General features: G+C 42.3%; 1 protein-coding gene across 1 annotated transcript in view; it reads left to right on the top strand.

Annotated features, from left to right (window-relative positions):
* Nucleotides 1-19,326, top strand: part of LOC309564854 (putative DBH-like monooxygenase protein 2) — a gene marked incomplete at its 5' end in the record, with an annotated part of 111,182 nt that overhangs the window by 10,533 nt on the left and 81,323 nt on the right. Inside the window, one exon of the mRNA XM_082269539.1 lies at nucleotides 12,342-12,497. Coding sequence (XP_082125665.1) covers nucleotides 12,342-12,497 — 156 coding nt within the window. The remainder of the gene's footprint in view (nucleotides 1-12,341; nucleotides 12,498-19,326) is intronic.

Below are 19,326 nucleotides of genomic sequence, written 5' to 3' on the forward strand. Positions count from 1 at the left end.
AAATGCAGAATTGTTCTTGTAAGGTTTAGTCTTCAAATGGTTAATCGAATGCATTTGAACAACAAATAACTTTCTTTAAAATTTCTATAGTCATTTATATACTAATGGTTTTCTGATGTGGTGTTATCTGGTGTGCACCCTCCGTGTGTAACCATTTGATGTTAACATATAGTGCATTGCGAAAGTATTCGGCCCCCTTGAACTTTTCGACCTTTTGCCACATTTCAGGCTTCAAACATAAAGATATAAAACTGTAATTTTTTGTGAAGAATCAACAAGTGGGACACAATCATGATGTTTATTGGATATTTCAAACTTTTTTTAACAAATAAAAAACTGAAAAACTGGGCGTGCAAAATTATTCAGCCCCCTTAAGTTAATACTTTGTAGCGCCACCTTTTGCTGCGATTACAGCTGTAAGTCGCTTGGGGTATGTCTCTATCAGTTTTGCACATCGAGAGACTGAAATTTTTGCCCATTCCTCCTTGCATAACAGCTCGAGCTCAGTGAGGTTGGATGGAGAGCGTTTGTGAACAGCAGTTTTCAGTTCTTTCCACAGATTCTCGATGGGATTCAGGTCTGGACTTTGACTTGGCCATTCTAACACCTGGATATGTTTATTTGTGAACCATTCCATTGTAGATTTTGCTTTATGTTTTGGAACATTGTCTTGTTGGAAGACAAATCTCCGTCCCAGTCTCAGGTCTTTTGCAGTCCCTGCTGAAGAAAAGCAGGCCCAAACCATGATGCTGCCACCACCATGTTTGACAGTGGGGATGGTGTGTTCAGGGTGATGAGCTGTGTTGCTTTTACGCCAAACATAACGTTTTGCATTGTTGCCAAAAAGTTTGATTTTGGTTTCATCTGACCAGAGCACCTTCTTCCACATGTTTGGTGTGTCTCCCAGGTGGCTTGTGGCAAACTTTAACCACTTTACCACCAGAGGATTTTGCTGTCTTACGTCCAGGCCACTTTTTGCGATTCGGCACTGTGCGAATTTAACTGACAATTGCGCGGTCATGCAATGCCGTACCCAAACGAAATTTACGTCCTTCTTTTCCCACAAACAGAGCTTTCTTCTGGTGGTATTTGATCACCTGTGCAATTTTTACTTTTTGTGCTATAAACAAAAAAAGAGCGAACATTTTGAAAAAATAATAATATTTTTCACATTTTTTTATATGAAATTCCCCCCCAAAAAAATGTTAAATCAAAATTTTTTATCATTTTTGGCCAATTTGTTTTCTGCTACATATTTTTGGTAGAAAAAATTGCAATAAGCGTATTTTGATTGGTTTGCGCAAAAGTTATTGCGTTTACTAACTAAGGGAAAGATTTCTGTCATTTTTGGTGTTTTTTTTTTTTAACGAGTAATGGCGGCGATCTGCGATTTTTTTTTTGCGGGACTGCGACATTGCGGGGGACAGATCGGACCCTTGACTGACATTTTTGACACTTTTGGGGGTACCAGTGACATTACTACAGTAATCAGTGCTATAAATATGCACTGTTACTGTAAAAATGACACTGGCAGGGAAGGGGTTAATTTTTATTGGAGAGGGAGGGGTTAATGTATGCCTGGTGCTTACTGACGTGTGTGGGGGGGGGGGAGGTGACTGAGTGACACAGGGACAGATCGCAGGTTCAGCTATGCTGAATCCTGCAATCTGACCCTGCCTGTCACTTAGGAGATCCGCCCGCTTTGTTTACGAGAGCGGGCGGATCTCCACACTCGATTCCCCGTCGACTGGGGAAGAGCAGCGGTGATCACCACCTCTCCTCCCCTGGCCCGACTCCCGCTGTAACTGAATACAGCGGGAGCGAGCCTCCAGCGGCGCACGCGCGCCGCCGTGAGAGGGGAATGTCTGGTGATGTAGGTCTACGTCGCCAGACGATAACGAACCACTTTGCCGCAGTACAGTCAACGTGACTGGTCGGCAAGTGGTTAAACTACACTTATTATGGATATCTTTAAGAAATGGCTTTCTTCTTGCCACTCTTCCATAAAGGCCAGATTTGTGCAGTATACGACTTATTGTTGTCCTATGGACAGAGTCTCCCACCTCAGCTGTAGATCTCTGCAGTTCATCCAGAGTGATCATGGACCTCTTGGCTGCATCTCTGATCAGTCTTCTCCTTGTATGAGCTGAAAGTTTAGAGGGACGGCCAGGTCTTCGTAGATTTGCAGTGGTCTGATACTCCTTCCATTTCAATATTATCGCTTGCACAGTGCTCCTTGGGATGTTTAAAGCTTGGGAAATCTTTTTGTATCCAAATCCGGGAATAAACTTCTCCACAACAGTATCTCGGACCTGCCTGGTGTGTTCCTTGTTCTTCATGATGCTTTCTGCGCTTTAAACGGACCTCTGAGACTATCACAGTGCAGGTGCATTTATACAGAGACTTGATTACACACAGGTGGATTCTATTTATCATCATTTAGGTCAACATTGGATCATTCAGAGATCCTCACCGAACTTCTGGAGAGAGTTTGCTGCACTGAAAGTAAAGGGGCTGAATAATTTGGCACGCCTAATTTTTCAGTTTTTTATTTGTTAACAAAGTTTGAAATATCCAAAAAATTTCATTCCACTTCATGATTGCGTCCCACTTGTTGTTGATTCTTAAAAAAAAATGACAGTTTTATATCTTTAATAAAGATTCTTTATGTTTGAAGCCTGAAATGTGGCAAAAGGTCAAAAAGTTCAAGGGGGCCGAATACTTTTGCAATGCACTGTATACTGTATATATATATATATATATATATATATATATACACAAATGCATACACACACAGTATCTAACAAAAGTGAGCACAACCCTGACATTTTTGTGACGTCAGTCACAACTATATTTGTACTCGTGCTGTCTTGACATTCCCAGTCCTGTGGGCATAAAGTCCCCCCAACATAGGGTCTCATCTCCCAAGCAAGTCACTCCTCCTGACTGGGGCACACCACTATCTTCACACGGAGATTCTGTCTCCAAATGGCAGCAACTGCCCTGAGTTATCCTCAAGCTTTCCGGGCTGGACACACGTTCTGCTGGTCTTTAACAAAACCTGGACACTGGGTTGGAGAATTCTTTACTCTTAAGGAACTTTTAAATCTCCAAATTTCTGAGCCCGATCCAGGAATACCAAAATCCAGAGAAAGCTGAAAAAATTGTTTTTTTTTCGGCTCATAATCAATACTCTGGAACCCCGCACTCTGCACACACATAATCCTTGCATCCTTTCTTCCAGCCATTTTCTTAGTGGCAGGGCCTCTCACTGTCACACCCTATAATAGTAATGGGGAACTTTGGCACCCCAGATGTTTTGGAACTACAATTCCCATGATGCTCAACTACACTGCAGAGTGCATGAGCATCATGGGAAATGTAGTTCCAAAACATCTGGGGTGCCAAGGTTTGCCATCACTGCCCTATAACATTAGGATAACTAAGGTTTCAGTGCTATCCTTCCAAATTTCTATCCTCAGTAAAAAAAATAAAAATAAATAAAAATGTTGCTTTTTACACACATTTAAGAGTCGGTTCACACTATGGCGACACGACTTCGGGGCGACTTGCACGGACTTCACATAATGGAAGTCAATGCAAGTCACTCCGACTTCGGTCTAAAGTAGTGCAGGAACCTTTTTCTAAGTCGGAGCGACTTGAGTCGCTCCTATTAGAACGGTTCCCATAGCACAGAATGGACCACGACATGTCAGGCAACTAAGTCGCCTGACAAGTCGGAGTAGTGTGAACCGGCACTTAGCATGCAGGATAGTACTTGTCATTTTTCTGTCAATGCCTAGAGGATGTTTTATGTTTCAGAGTGATGAGTTTCACGGTGTTCTTTTTTTAGGTGGGATTTAGGCAGTAATGTTCCTGGAAACTGGAACATTGAGATCTTTGGATGGAAATCAAACATGAAACTTCTGTCCAACCCTTTGGCACAATAAAGCCTTTCATAAAACAGATACAAATATATATAAGGATTAAAGCTAAAGCACAGATTTGCATGGCTCCACCCACTCCCCTGAAATTAGGAATAATCCTCTTATTTTTGGCATATGTGATTGAACGGGACATGTGAATACTTTATGTTCAAAGAAGATTTTACTGTGCTATGCATTGATTTGGTTGGAGGACTTTTCAATTGATTTAGTCCATTTTCATTATAGCCTGTATGGGTATACTGTCTCATAAACTCCATGTACAAATAGATATGAAATATCCTAGATGTTTTCTTTAGAAATACATGTAGGGATGACACTGGGTTCAGTGAGTCTGAACCCAAATGTTAGCCATCATTGCTTGGCCAATAGGCTATGGACAGGAGATTCCCCACCCTGCACATTTACTTGCCAGATCATATACCTAATATGTCCATGTGCCCATTTTAGGTCAATGATGTTGCAAACATCTTCACCCATTTGTGTACATCAGCTGTAGGGTGGGGAATCTCCCACCTACAGAGCTAATCACTAATCAGAAATGTCCTATGTATTTTAGCTTTATTAACCGCTTGCCGACTGCCGTCAGTAGATTTACTGCGGCAGTCAGCCCCTCACAGGCAAAGTGACGTTAATTAACGTCACTAGCCTGGGAGGGTCTGGGGAGCGAGCGCGCGCCCGCGGAGGCGCGCTCCCGCGCGGTCACGGACCCCCCCGCGCGTGTGACCGGCGGACCCGATGTCCGCCGGTCACTCGGCGATCGTCGGGGGAGAGGGAGAAAGTCAGGCGGCTTGTGTACACAAGCCACCTGTCATTCTCCTCGGTGTAAAAACACTGATCACACGGTTCTACTATGTAGAACCGTTGATCAGTGTCCTTACACCTCAAGCCACAGCCAATCACCGTAAGAATCACGCCCCTAGGGACACACACAGCCCCTCCCTCTCAAAGTTAACCCCTTCACTACCAGTGTATTTTTACAGTAACAGTGCATATATATAGCACTGATTACTGCAGTAATGTCACTGGTAACCCCAAAAGTGTCAAAAATGTCAGTCAAGGGTCCGATCTGTCCGCCGCAATGTCGCAGTACTGCAAAAAAAAATCGCAGATCGCCGCCATTACGCGTTAAAAAAAAAAACAACAAAAATGACAAAAATCTTTCCCTTAGTTAGTAAACGCGATAACTTTTGCGCAAACCAATAAAAATACGCTTTTTGCGATTTTTTTTTTACCAAACATATGTAGCATAAAACGAATTGGCCGAAAATGTTAAAAAATTTAGATTTTTACATTTTTTTTGGGGGGGAATTTCATATAAAAAAATGTGAAAAATATTGTTATTTTTGCAAAATTTACGCTCTTTTTTTGTTTATAGCGCAAAAAGTAAAAATCGCACAGGTGATCAAATACCACCAAAAGAAAGCTCTGTTTGTGGGAAAAAAAGGACGTCAAATTCGTTTAGGTACAGCGTCGCACGACCGCGCAATTGTCCGTTAAAGTCACGAAGTGCCGAATCGCAAAATACCCCCTGGTCGTTTAGCAGCCAAATCCTCCGGGGCTTAAGTGGTTAAGACTTATTCAATAGCTGCTTTATTTATTTTTAAATCACAAAGTGCTAAAAAAAAAAAAAGGGACTTTTTGTGCAACACTGAGGACTTACACCAAATGTGGAAAAATGTAACAATTTTATTGTTTAAAAAATACAAAATACCTTCCAAAATTTAATGTAAAACCAATTGTACATGGATACCCACCAGTGCCGGGACAAGGTCATCAAACACCCAGGGCAAAGATGCCAAATTGCACCCCCGCCCCCTAGTCCCTTAGGGTTAGGATCAGGGCACCCCATCCCTGCAATAAACTATTGCGCCCAGGGCAGCCACCCCTCCTGCTCACCCCTTATTCTGTCCCTAATACCCACTAATGTATATGCAGTGCTTATTAGACCAGCCTCTCAACCTTTTTTACCCCAGATGAAACCCTATTATAATTATCAGGTCTCGAGGAACCCTTACTAAAATCAATTCATTGGGGGTCAATGGAAAAATGCCCCTTACATTAATTGTCAGTAGAAAGAATGCAACGCTTACATTGGAGGTCAGAATGCCCCCCTTAACCAGTTGAAGACCAGGCATTTTCTGGCACTTTTTGTTTACATATGAAAATCTGTTCTTTTGTGCTAGAAAATTAGTTAGAAACCCCAAACATTATATATTTTTTTAACCACTTCAGCCCCTGGAAGATTTTACCCCCTTCCTGACTAGGCCCTATTTTGCGAAAATAGAGCTTTCTTTTGGTGGTATTTGATCACCTGTGGGATTTTTAGTTTTTGCGCTATAAACAAAAAAAGAGCGACAATTCTGAAAAAAAAAAAAAAAACAATATTTTTCACATTCTGCTATATGACATTCTCAAAAAACAAAATTTAAAAATAATTTATTTTTTAACATTTTAGGCCAATTTGTTTTCTGATACACATTTTTGGTAAAAAAAAAAATCGCAATAAGCGTATTTTAATTGGTTTGCGCAAAAGTTATCGCGTTTACTAACTACGGGAAAGATTTATGTCATTTTTATAGTTTTTTTTCTACTAGTAATGGCGGCAATCTGCGATTTTTTGCGGGACGGCGACATTGCAGCGGAAAGATCGGACCCCTAACTGACATTTTTGACACTTTTGGGGGTACCAGTGACATTACTACAGTAATCAGTGCTAAAAATATGCAACTGTTACTGTAATAATGACACTGGCAGGGAAGGGGTTAACCTGTTGGTGATCAAGGGGTTAAATGTAAGCCTATGGGAGTGATTCTAACTGTGGGGGGGGTGTGGCTTCTGAGATGACCATAGAGACATGCGATCCTATATAGTAGGATCACATGGTCTCTGTGATCATCCCAGGGAGAAGGATGTGTGGCTGTGTTTACATCAGCCGACCATCCTTCTCTCTTAGTGGGGAGTGATCAAGGGTGTCAGGCGGCAATCAGAGCCGTCTGACACATGCATTGGCTTCCCCGCTGACGAGCGGGGGTGGGAGCATGGCGCCGGCGCCGGCATCGTGCGCTCGCCCCCTAGACTCACAAGAGCGAGCGTCGTACATGTACGGGGTTTTGCCCAGGAGCGGCTGCCTGCTGCAGTATATCTGCGGCAGTCGGTCATCTAGTGGTTAAAGCAGAGGCCCTAGAGAATAAATTAGTGGGGTTTTCTAATTTTTTATGTCACACTGTATTTGGTCAGTGGTTTTTCAAACTTTTTTTAAAGTTTTAATGCAAAAAAACAAAATTTTTTTGCACGGTATAAAAGATGATGTCACACCGAGTTAATAGATACAAACATGTCACGCTTTAAAATTGCTCACACCCGCACAACGGCGCCAAACAACGTACATTTTACTATCCATAGCAGATGCTCTTTAAGCCTTTGCAGGTTACCACTTAAGATGTAAAGAGGAGGTCTAGTGCTAGAATTACTGCCCATGCTCTGACGTTCGCAGTGACACCTCACATGTGTGGGACGATCGCAGTTTGCGCGTGTTAGAGACCGGCCCATGCATTCGCCTTTCCATGCTTGCACAGGGGGACAGGGGCACTTTAATTTTTCTTTAAATTATTAATATATATATATATATATATATTTTACACTGTTGCTTTCAATTTTATATATATTTTTTTATCACTTTTATGGCTGTCGCAAGGAATGTAAACATCCCTTGTGAGCTCTGAGGTAGGGAGGGTGCGTCAAGCTTTCCAACCACACAGAGGTGTCATCCTCCTCACTGAAATTGTATATGACATGCGTTTTATTATTTTATGGTTTGTAAGTATGCTTTTGGCTATGTTAATACATTTCTAAGGTGTCTTAGATAATTCACTAGGCGTTTGCGCCCTTCTTTATTTCTGTTTTTTTTAGCAATAGACACGTGACAGGTACTCTTTATGTAGGGATCTGGGGTCTATAAAACCCCAGATCTCTACTTTGCACTTAAAAACATTCAAAACGCCAAGATCTGCATTTTTGAACACTTTTGATTTCTTAAAATTGGCGCCAGTATGGTTCCAGTAAATCGGAAGTGATGTCAAGAGGTCGCTTCCCGGGTTACCATATCCAAAACCCGATCAAAGCTGGATGTACCGGCTGGTTGCTTGGTTCTCCCGGAGAGATGGGAGAGCCCAGATGAGCAGCGGAAGGTGGCGAGAGTGGAGGGGACGTCTCCTCCCGCTGCTTGTAATAACAGCCGAGTGGCTGCTTAGTCATATCGGTTGATATTACAAGAGAGCTGACCGTCGGCTTTAAAAAAACAGCACTGGGGTGATGCCTGCAGCTGCATATCACTCCGATACAATTACTCAAAGCAGAATGATGTACAGGTATGTGATTTGCTGGCAAGTGGTTAAGAACAGCTAAAAAGATCATTGGTGCCATGCTGCTGGCTCTGCCAAGTGATGTTGGACCTGAAACTTTTCATGCACTATTAGATGGGGGGGTTATTCAGCCACAGCTCAAGGAACCCCTAGCAACCTCTGTAGGAACCCTAGATTCCATGATAGGTTCCATGATACCCTAAGAAACCCACTTTTTGTCGATGGATCCGCTCCTTCAGAACAAGGACAGGTACACAATACAAGGTAAATTAATTCAAAGGTCTAACCCACATGTGTCAAACACAAGGCCCGTGGGCCGAATCCGACTCTCCAGGCCATTTCATGTGGCCCTCGCACGTCTTCTGCAGCTGTGGCACCTCCCTCGTCACCGTCCCCACCTTGTTTCAGCAGTCGACAGCAGAGAAGATGACAAAACTCCTCCTACAGATCCTGAACCTCTCTGTGCACTTTTAGCACCCCCTGGTCTCATCATTTAGCAGACTCTGGCAACTGACTCCAGCTCTCCTCTAGTCCTCCTCCAGACCCTGCACTTTCTGCTTTACAGCTTCTTCCCGCTGCCGCAGCACAAGGGGGGTGCACTCTGATGTAAGGGAAGAAGGAGGACTCTTGACTTCTGATGGTGGGGGGGGGGGGGTGGGGACTCTTGACATCTGCTTATAATTATTGTGAGAATAATATAATTTTATGTTAGTTGGTCAGTTGAAAAGGAGGGTCGCACACCACTGGTATCATCCATAAGAAACGTTTTTGGACACTGCTCAGACAGAATACCATGGAAGAACTGGTTTGTTGGGGATGATACCAGCGGTGTGCAACCCTCCTTTTCAGACTTGCATCTCCTGCTACAGAGGTGTGAGTGGGCACCATGCCGGTCTGCATCTGCCCTTCACAGCTTAAGTCTTCAGTTATTAATAAAACCAGTAATAATTGAATACAGAGGCAAATATTTAATATGATATAGAATAAATACATTTATATAGTTTTACATATACAAACTGGCCTTTGAGGGCAACCATAATGCTGATATGGCCCGCAAATAAATTGAGTTTGACACCCCTGAGATGTACTGTATAGCCAAACTAATAACATGTCCCAAAGGGGTTTCCACAAAGACCACTTTTGAAAGGATAGGGGACAATAAAGCCACATATGTGCACTAAGAGAAGCACCATACTCAGACAGTATCCCAAAACAGTTTTTCTGGAACCCATGCAAGCTGTCCCAACACAATTATAACAGAGCTGGCCTGGTTGGCCGGAATTGCCTAAAGATGGATAGAGTAAGAGATAACCAAAGATTTGGAGTAGGGATTTCCAGAAGATGGAAGAAGTCCTGGAGGTGAGCATAGGAGGGGGCAGGGGCAGACTGGCAACTTTCGGCCCAGGGGGCAAATACAAACCAGAGGCGTATGGTGCAGTGACTCCGCCCCCCCTTCCACTCTCCCTCTTCCCATCTTCCTCCTGACCCCCATACCAGGCTGAACCCCTGCTCCAGGTACTCTCTACTCACTGGCTGGATCCGGGTTCCGGACCTGGCCAGCAGAGGGCGGTTGGGGGGAGCTGAGACAGCTCTGTTGGGATTGGCCAAGGGAGGAGAGTCTCCAGTGGGGCATGGAACCGGCCTCTGCTCTGGCACAGTTTATACCATCAATAGGGGGGTCCTGTCCTCTGTCCTTGTCTTCATCCCGCACTCAGTAGGTCAGTGGCAAAGACTTTTTACTTCTCTTCACCAGGAATCCTTTAGGCATGTCTGTGGCAGAAGCAATGCAGTCTTTTTACAAGGCATCAGAGCCGCCCAGGGGGCGATTTCCCCCCTGCCCCCTGGCCCAGTCCTCCCCTGGGAGGGGGTGACAAAGGAGCTAGAGAGCTTCCTAAGGTTTTAGGAAGAGCAAAGAGGACAGTTTGGGTGATCTTTTGAGATGAGGTTGGTGACATAGCTCAGGGCAGAGTTGTGGATCGCTTTGTATGTTGTTAGTATTTTGATTTTAATCTGTTGGGTGACTAGAAGCCAGGGGAGGGCTTGGCAGAGAGGGACAACTGAGGGATGGATAAATCTAGCAGCGGTATAGACTAAGAAGATAGACTAAATGGGGGATAGTCTATGTGCAGAGATAGCTCAACATAAATCTTCTTAAAAGCATTTGGATGCAAAGAAGTGAAGGATGATTAGTCGATCAGTTGTGTGCCACTTAATAGGTAAATTTTGTATGGAAAAATCCTCTGTGCAAACCAATATAGCTGAAAAATCAAAATAAAAGATTGCTGCTGACACTGAAATGTGTAATTCTCACACCAATGATAGCAAAAAAGAAGTGAAAAAATATTTAACATCAACGCATGACCCTCAACGCATAACAACCCAGATAGCAAGCAATTGTGCTGCAAGTTTGAAAATGACTTGCTAATCTATTGCTAGACTTGCCAGGCTTCACAAGTTTGTTGCACAATTGCAGCAAGTCCGCATTGCATGACTCCAGATCAACTTTCTTTGCAAACATTCTGCAAGTCTGCTGTAAGTTCTGGTTCAGTTATGTTGTGCAATAGTCCTCCCACCACAGGGGGTCACTGTGACTTGCAGAGCTCTTGCTGTAGACTCACCACTTCAACTTTGCTCTTGCTAGAGACTTGCCACACAAATTTGCTTCGAATTGGAGAACTTGTGCTTCAAGTTTTTATCATATATGTCTTTTTCATACACTTTCACTTATGTACTTTGATTGATGCACTTTTATATATGCTGGTATCCAGGGCCACTGATAAGACAGCACAGCCAGCCCTCCTGTACTGGGCCCAGGCCCCATCAGATCAAAAGGGGGGAAGATTGGGGGGGGCTGGGCACCTGTCGAGAAGAAGGGCCGGCTGTATTGCCTTATTGCCAATAGTTGTGGCTACTCCAGCAGCACTGGCAGCTTCTCCTCCTTTTTCTCTTTCTGGCTGCACTGCAGTGGCATTGGTATCTGCACCCCACGACTCTGCTTTCTGAACCCCCTTCCCTGCAGCGATGCCAGTTTCCCTCCTCTCCTGCCAGCTTCTGCGGGCACACAGGGGGGATTATTTCATGATGGAGAGTTGGAGAGGTACAGTAAAAATGCCCTATTTACTGGCCCTTTCATTTCCTGAATGAACATGAGCGATAAGTACCGATCACTTCCATGTCCATTCCTCCCTGAAGCATAGTAAACTGTGTATACTGTGCTTCAGTTTGTGAATGAACAGGAAGCCTATTCATTCATTTATAGTGTAGCTGAGGCTACAGAGAAAGGGACTGTGGAATCTCTGTCCCTGGTCACTTTCTCAGTCTCAAATATAAGACATCAGGGGTCTCTTTAGACCCCTGATATTTCACCAAAGGCTGTAGGATGGCTGTCAGGATGGCTGTATGGGGCCCTTTGATTTCTAACAGCAGCCCTGCTGATATCTATATGTATCAATATGTTTTCTTAGTTTATCATTCATATCATGCACATGATCATGTTTTGAATTATTTTATTTGATTGCATTTTTGTGGTTTACCCATAGCCACAATATCTATATCATTTATTATTCATCAAATCATTTTTACTTATGTTTACACTGGTTATTTTCTAATGGTTGTTTTCCTAGACATATGCTGTTATGTGTTGAGGGTCATGCATTGATGTTAGCATAGGTGTGTGCAGCCTATTGCATTAGGGTGTGCACCCCAAAGTTTAAATACACATGCATGTGTGTGCCTACATGTATATGGCCCGGGTACATTACTCTCCCTGCTGGCAGAGCAATTCAAAGGGAGATCTTTCCCATCTCCTCACTGGCAAACAGAGCGATAATGCTTATGTGCCCTAGGTGATTAGGGTGTGCCCATGCACACCCGGCACACCCTGTGCGTACGCCTATGGATGTTAGATATTTTTCATGTAACACTTCTTGGCTTGCTATTATAGGTAAATTCCTTTGAAACTCTTGTACATTTGTAAAACAATAATACAATTATTAAACTTCAGGATTTCATATTGTAACAATTTTGTTTCTAGAATGACACCATTAGAGTGATTGTCATGTATGGAGAAGACCATGAGTTCACACTTTTGGAGGAAAATACCTACATAAAGTCTTTCTTTTTCCTGGAAATCTTTAAAGAAATGGTCGACTCTGAAACTCTGATCCCTTATGAATTCAGACTGAACGATGTAAGTACCAAGATATTGCAACACATGTCACAGGAATGATAAGGTGAGCCAACATGTAACCAAAATAATCTCCACTAAAACAACATGGTGTACAATATGTCCTCTTGAAACTGAATGTGATTGGTGCTATAAGTGAAAGTGAGTGTTGGCGCTGCCTTTCCAAGTGTAGTTAAATAAATAAAAATATACTGTGAAACTTATGCTTATGGCTGCTGCCCTCACAATGAACCACCACCGCGGGTGGTGGTTCTAGTTTGTTTGGATCTGCTGGTTAGTCAATACACAATGTGTATTGACTAACATAGCATATTTAAAGTGCAAAGTACAAAAAATACAATGTGCAAAAAATACCATGTGCAAACAATGCAATGTGCAAAAACTAAAGTGCAATAGCCCAGTATAAATGAACCTGGATCAGGTGACTAATTTGCAGATACACATAAAATGACACAATGCGTAAATAGGATGTGCAAAAAATATATAATGTGCAAACAATGCAATGTGCAAATATTAAGGTACAATAGTCCAGTGTAAATGAACCTGGATCAGGTGACTCATTTTCTGGTACACATTAAATGCCAATCATGCGCAAACAAATATACTAGTGCAAAAACGAATGTGCAATTCCTAGGTGCACTGTGCTAAATACAATTACCGTTGTTTATTACACATAAAAAATATATAATAAATATAATTGGGTTAGTGAAAAAACAGCTAATAAGGGAACATACGGGGTATGTAAACAACATCCTGACTGGAGGGGAGAGGATCATGTGGTCTGGTTGCTTGGTAACCTCACCGTACATAAGCCGGAAGATGTAGCAACATGACGCCGCGCCAAATGAAGCTAGAGTGACAAAACGCGTAGGGCAGAGTCCAGCGTCATAGCGTCACTTCCGGTTTTCGCCCCTGGAACGCATCGGCAAACCCAGATGTCCTGCACAGAGAGGAGGAACTGTTGTTACTGATATGTAAGTGATTGCACTCTTTAATAAAGTAATATTTAACAATACTACACCATGGAGACTTCTCTTTACCTTTATCCATGATGGGATAGTACCACTCTAAGGAAAGACAAGGGAAGTGGAGTCATACACCGGGGTTTCCGAAAGATCCCATAGAGGCATACCAATATCCATTGGAGACAGGAATATTCCCCCTAAAGGCTGAATTCCCCTAAATGGGGTCCATATTCTGGTGAGTGCATTCCCAGGAGTGGTCACGAGTGAGCTCACGGGGATCTTGGCTCAGCCCAAGTGAATTACACCATTATTGCACTGCAGCACTTGATGAACTGCATGGCACTTCTGAAGATCTTATAATCCCCTGGCACTATTTATAAACATTTTTTGTTCATAACACGGACACTCACTAGAACTCCACAATAGGGGGGATTTTTCACTTACCCAATTATATTTATTATCTATTTTTTATGTGTAATGAACTACGGCATTATTTAGTAGAGTGCACCTAGGAACCTATGAATGGGCTGGGAAGCCAATATAAAACGAGCAGAGAAGTCTTGGTGGCCTCGGTCACTGTCATCCTGAAGGAAAAAAAAGATCCCACACTCTGCTCGAGTTATAGACCTATATTCCTCTTGAATGCAGATACAAAACTCTTTGCAAAAATCTTGGCCACTAGGCTGAAAAACTTAATGACGGAATGGGACCATAGAGAAGACAGGGGAGGAACAATTGTATAAGAACAATTCTTCTAATGCAACAAATGGCCATGAATGGATCCTCAGGGTTGATACTGTCGATAGATGCGGAAAAAGCATTCGACAGAGTCAACTGGGAATTCATGATTAAAACCCTGGAAGAGTTGGGGCTAGGGCAGAGGATTATGGCTTGGATTAAAACACTATATGGCTGCCCCTCCGCAAGAGTTACAATCAACGGTTCCCTTTCGGAACCGTTTGAAATGTTAAATGGAACAAGGCAGGGATGCCCACTGTCGCCATTGTTATTTGTTCTCTCATTGGAACCTCTTCTGGAGACTATAAGAAGGAGCCCTGATGTGAGTGGTGGTGGGGGGACGTTGAGCACAAGGTCGCCGCTTATGAGGATGATGTTCTGTTATATGTGTCCAGACCCAGAATAACCCTGCCAAACCTGATAGAAATCTTGAAAAGGTATGGGTCCCTGTCTAATTTAAAAATTAATCCATCAAAATTAGAAATATAAAACATTAATATGAGATCACAGGAAGAAGAGGCCTTAAACAAAAATTCCCCTTTGTATGGCAAAAAACGGACTTGAACTACTTAGGAATAAAATTAAAGCGGAGTTCCGGGCACAAAATCGATATTTTTTTTTTGTGCCCGTCCGCTTGTAGACCGTCACCTGAAAAGGAATTGGATAGTTAGACATTTTTTTTTTTTTACACTCACCTTGTAATCGAAGATCGAAAATACTCACTTCAGTGTACTTCCTCCCTCTGAGCCGCAGCTCCGCCGTCACTTCCTCCTTCGCGATGATTCCTGGAAGCTGAACGTCATCGCTCCCAGGAATCAATGCGACGGCACCGGCCCCGCTCGTCACTTCCGGGGCGACGCCGCATTCCCCGCTAAACAGCTTCTGGGCATGCCCAGAAGCTGTGGAGGAATGCGGCGCCGCGCCGGAAGTGACGAGAGGGGCCGGTGCAGGCGCATTCTGGGAGAAGATGACGCGGAAGAAGACGCAGAAGAGGATCGCGCCGGCTTCAGCTGCCCACAAGAGAGATGGCAACGCTGTGGAAGAAATTTTGTAAGTAAGTATTTCTTCTTGCAGGTAAGTGCGAACCCGGGACAGATCAGAGGCTAGCCATTGTGGAATGTGCTAGCCCTGACTGTCCCGGGGGTATGTTTAGTGAAAAATGTTTTCTGTGCCTGGAATTCCGCTTTAACCTCATCTCCTGAAAACTTATATAAGGTAAATTATTTCCCCTTATTAAATGAAATAAGAGCAGAAATTAATAAATGATCACATAGGGTCCTATCATGGATTGGAAGAATAAATATTATTAAAATGTCAATCCTACCTAAAGTTATTTATAAATACCAAATGTTGCCAATACCAATACCAATACCGCAATCATATTTCAGGACGTTAAAATCCCTAGTAACAGGATTTATCTGGAAAAAAAATAAACCTAGGATACGATATGAGGTATTAACAAGAAGTAAGAAGCAAGGAGGATTAGAAGTACCGGACTTTAAGAAATACTACCAGGTGTCAATACTATCACGGGTGTTAGAATGGGGAAGGATAAAAACGGAAAAAAATTGGTAAACAATAGAATCCACTTTGAGTAATTCACAATTGGGGAAAAAGATATGGATACCATCACAATTTAGAAAATTAAAAAATAAGACACACATTTTAACACAACAAGCAATTAAAATTTGGGACTTAAATCATAGAAAAGAAAAATTGAAATATAATTCACCACTGATCCCTCTGAAGGACACAATATTTTTTCCACCTGGGGTACAAAAGGTTCACGGGAATTGGTTAGGGAGGGAGGACACACGATTAAAAGACATTAGATAATAGGAAAATGTGCACTTTTGTAGAATTGCAACAAAAATTTGGGAAAATAGATGAATGGCGGTATCGTCAGCTGAAGCATTTTGTGACATCACTGCCGCAACCATTAAGAACAGAAAAAGAGTTATTGCCTTTTGAGTGATTATGTGTTTCGGAGAGATATATGATTAATATCTCAAACATATATAAAATTCTGGCGACAGAGATGGAACTGGCAATACCGCCCTTCATAGGGGCATGGGAAAGGGAATTAGGAACACGAGGAAAAGATTTTCAGTTAGGAAAAAGTTTGAGGATGGTACATAGCTCAGCAGTAGATATTATTTCAGTGGAAATGAACTACAAATGTATTTCTAGGTGGTACAATACCCCAGATACCATATACCCAAATACCAGACAGAGAGATCGAAATACTGCTGGAGGGGATGTGAGGTAGTAGGAACAATGGCACACTTATGGTGGGACTGCCCGAAAATTAAAAAATACTGGAAGGAGGTAGTAACCTTAATAAAAAAGATCACAAATATTGAAGTCCCGGAGGATCCGTGGTTCTGTTTGTTCCATGGCATAAAAGGCTCTGTCAAAAAATACAAAAGTACCCCGATCCAACACTTCATGAATGCGGCCAAAAGTTTAATACTTTTAAATTGGCAGAAAGAAGATTCCCCGTCAATTGGTAATTGGTTGTAAAAGGAGAATTAGTCAGTTAGAGAGGGAAATGGGAGAATATATGGAATCCCTGGGTGGAGTTCAAGAAAACTAGAGAATATACCAAAATGAGGGAAGGAGAGGAGGATGACTGAGAAATATGGAAGAAGGGGGTAGTGGGGGGGGAGAGTAGAGGGGTAGTGGGGGCGAGGGTTGGGAGGAGGAGATATCAAGTCCATGTAAATTTTTGTATGTGTCTTTTGAAGTTTTTTATATTGTAATAAATGAAAAATAAACAATTAAAAAAAAATAATAATGACGAAACCCGTAGAGTCCAGCGTCGTAGCGTCACTTCCGGTTTTCACCCCTGGAACGCATTGGCGAACCCGGATGTCCTGCACAGAGAGGAGGAACTGTTTTTGCTGATATGTAAGTGATTGCACTCTTTAATAAAGTAATATTTAACAATACTACACCATGGAGGCTTCTCTTTACCTTTATCCATTAGGGGATAGTACCACTCTAAGGAAAGACAAGGGAAGTACAGTCACACACCAGGGTTTCCGAAGGATCCCATAGAGGCAAACCAATATCCATTGGAGACAGGAATATTCCCCCTAAAGGCTGAATTCCCGTAAATGGGGTCCATATTCTGGTGAGTGCATTCCCAGGACTGGTCATGAGTGAGCTCACGGGGATCCTGGCACAGCCCAAGTGAATTACACCATTATTGTACTGCAGCACTTGATGAACTGCATGGCACTTCTGAAGATCTTATAATCCCCTGGCACTATTTATGAACATCTTTTGTTCATAACATGGACACTCTCTAGAACTCCACAATAGGGGGGATTTTTCACCCAATTAAATTTATTATCTATTTTTTATGTGTAATGAACAACGGCAATTGTATTTAGCACAGTGCACCTAGGAATTGCACATTCATTTTTGCACTAGTATATTTGTTTGCACATGATTGGCATTTAATGTGTACCAGTAAATTAGTCACCTGATCCAGCTTCATTTACACTGGACTATTGCACTTTAATATTTGCACATTGCATTGTTTGCACATTATATATTTTATGAAACGGAATGTATTTACATATAAGCCTAGGGGAGAGTTTCTAACTGTGGGGTTGAGGGGCTTTTGAAATGACCATAGAGACCTGTGACCCTATATAGAAGGATCACAGGCGCTCTGTGATCATTCCAGAGGGAAGAACGGTCAGATGTGTTTACAACAGCCCTTCTCTCTCAGCGGGGGGTTGATCGTGGGTGGCCAGCGGCAAATCGGAGCCCCAGCTGCCGAGTGGGGGCGGGAGCGCGCTGCCAGCGGCAGGCTACGTCTCTCATAAAAAGAAATCAGGTTTGTTTGACGACTTCTGACACTCATGAATCCATATCCATGCTGTCTGTTACTCAAAATGTTTTTTTCCAGCAAGAATTAATCTATGTGGTCTTTTTTTAACTCTCCATTATCTTTCCGACTATAGAAGGTAAAGTAACAGGTCTATAGTTACTTGGCAAAGACTTTGATCCCTTTTTAAATATAGGCACCACGTCTTAAGCCAATCCAGTGGCACTATTCCAGTCATTAAAGAGATCTAAAAACTATAAACAAAGGCTTTGAAATGACAGAGCTTCTGTACAGGGACTTCAAGGGGCTAATAGCAGGTCAAATTCAGGGACTTACACTGCTTGTATGTAACCAGTTCCTGTCTGGAGCAATTCTGACATTCATGCATAATGTAAATATCAGCATTTTTTTGCTAGAAAAATACCTGGAGCCCCCAAACATTATATATTTTTTAAACAGAGGCCCTAGAGAATACAATGGTGGGTAACTGGATACTTTACATGTTTTACTACATTTTGTTTTTTACATTGTACCTTTAATTTTTTTTGGATCAACTTTCATAAAGGTAGAACAACATCCCTTGTGATAGTATGGACCATGATAGGTCCTCTTTTTGGATAGATCTGGGGTCTATTAGACCCCAGATCTCCTCTGCCTTTAAAACCAAGATCGTGATCAGTTTGAGCAGATACTTTCAAAAGCCGATAATGGCTTGTTTGCATGATACAGAAAACAGAAGTGACAAAATCCTTGTCGCTGCCAGATTCTGACATCACACAAAGGGAGGAACAACATCAGTTCCTCTCAGTGGGGGGGGGGGGGATTTACTAAAACTGGTGCACACAGAATCTGGTGCAGCTGTACCTAGTAACCAATCAGCTTCTAGATTATTTGTCAAAGCCTAACCAATTGAAGACCAAGCCTTTTTCTGGCACTTGTTGCTTACAAGAAAATCAGTAATATTTGCTAGAAAATTATGTAGAACACCCAAACATTATATATATATATTTTTTTTTTGCAGAGACCCTAGGGAATAAAATAGCATTGGTTGCAATATTTTATGTCACACTGTATTTGCGCAGCGGTCTTTCATAAGCATTTTTTTGGGAAAAAATACACTTTAACAAATAAAAAAAAAAAAGAAAACAGTAAAGTTAGCCCATTTTTTGTTTATTGTGAAAGATTATGTTATGCCGAGTAAATAGATACCTAATATGTCATGCTTTAAAATTGCACATATATGCTTGTATAATGGCGACAAACTAAGGTACTTAAAACTCTAGCAAAG

The sequence above is a fragment of the Pelophylax lessonae genome (genome assembly GCF_965119305.1).
Source record: "Pelophylax lessonae genome assembly, chromosome: 9".
In the NCBI taxonomy this organism is placed as follows: Eukaryota; Metazoa; Chordata; class Amphibia; order Anura; family Ranidae; genus Pelophylax; species Pelophylax lessonae.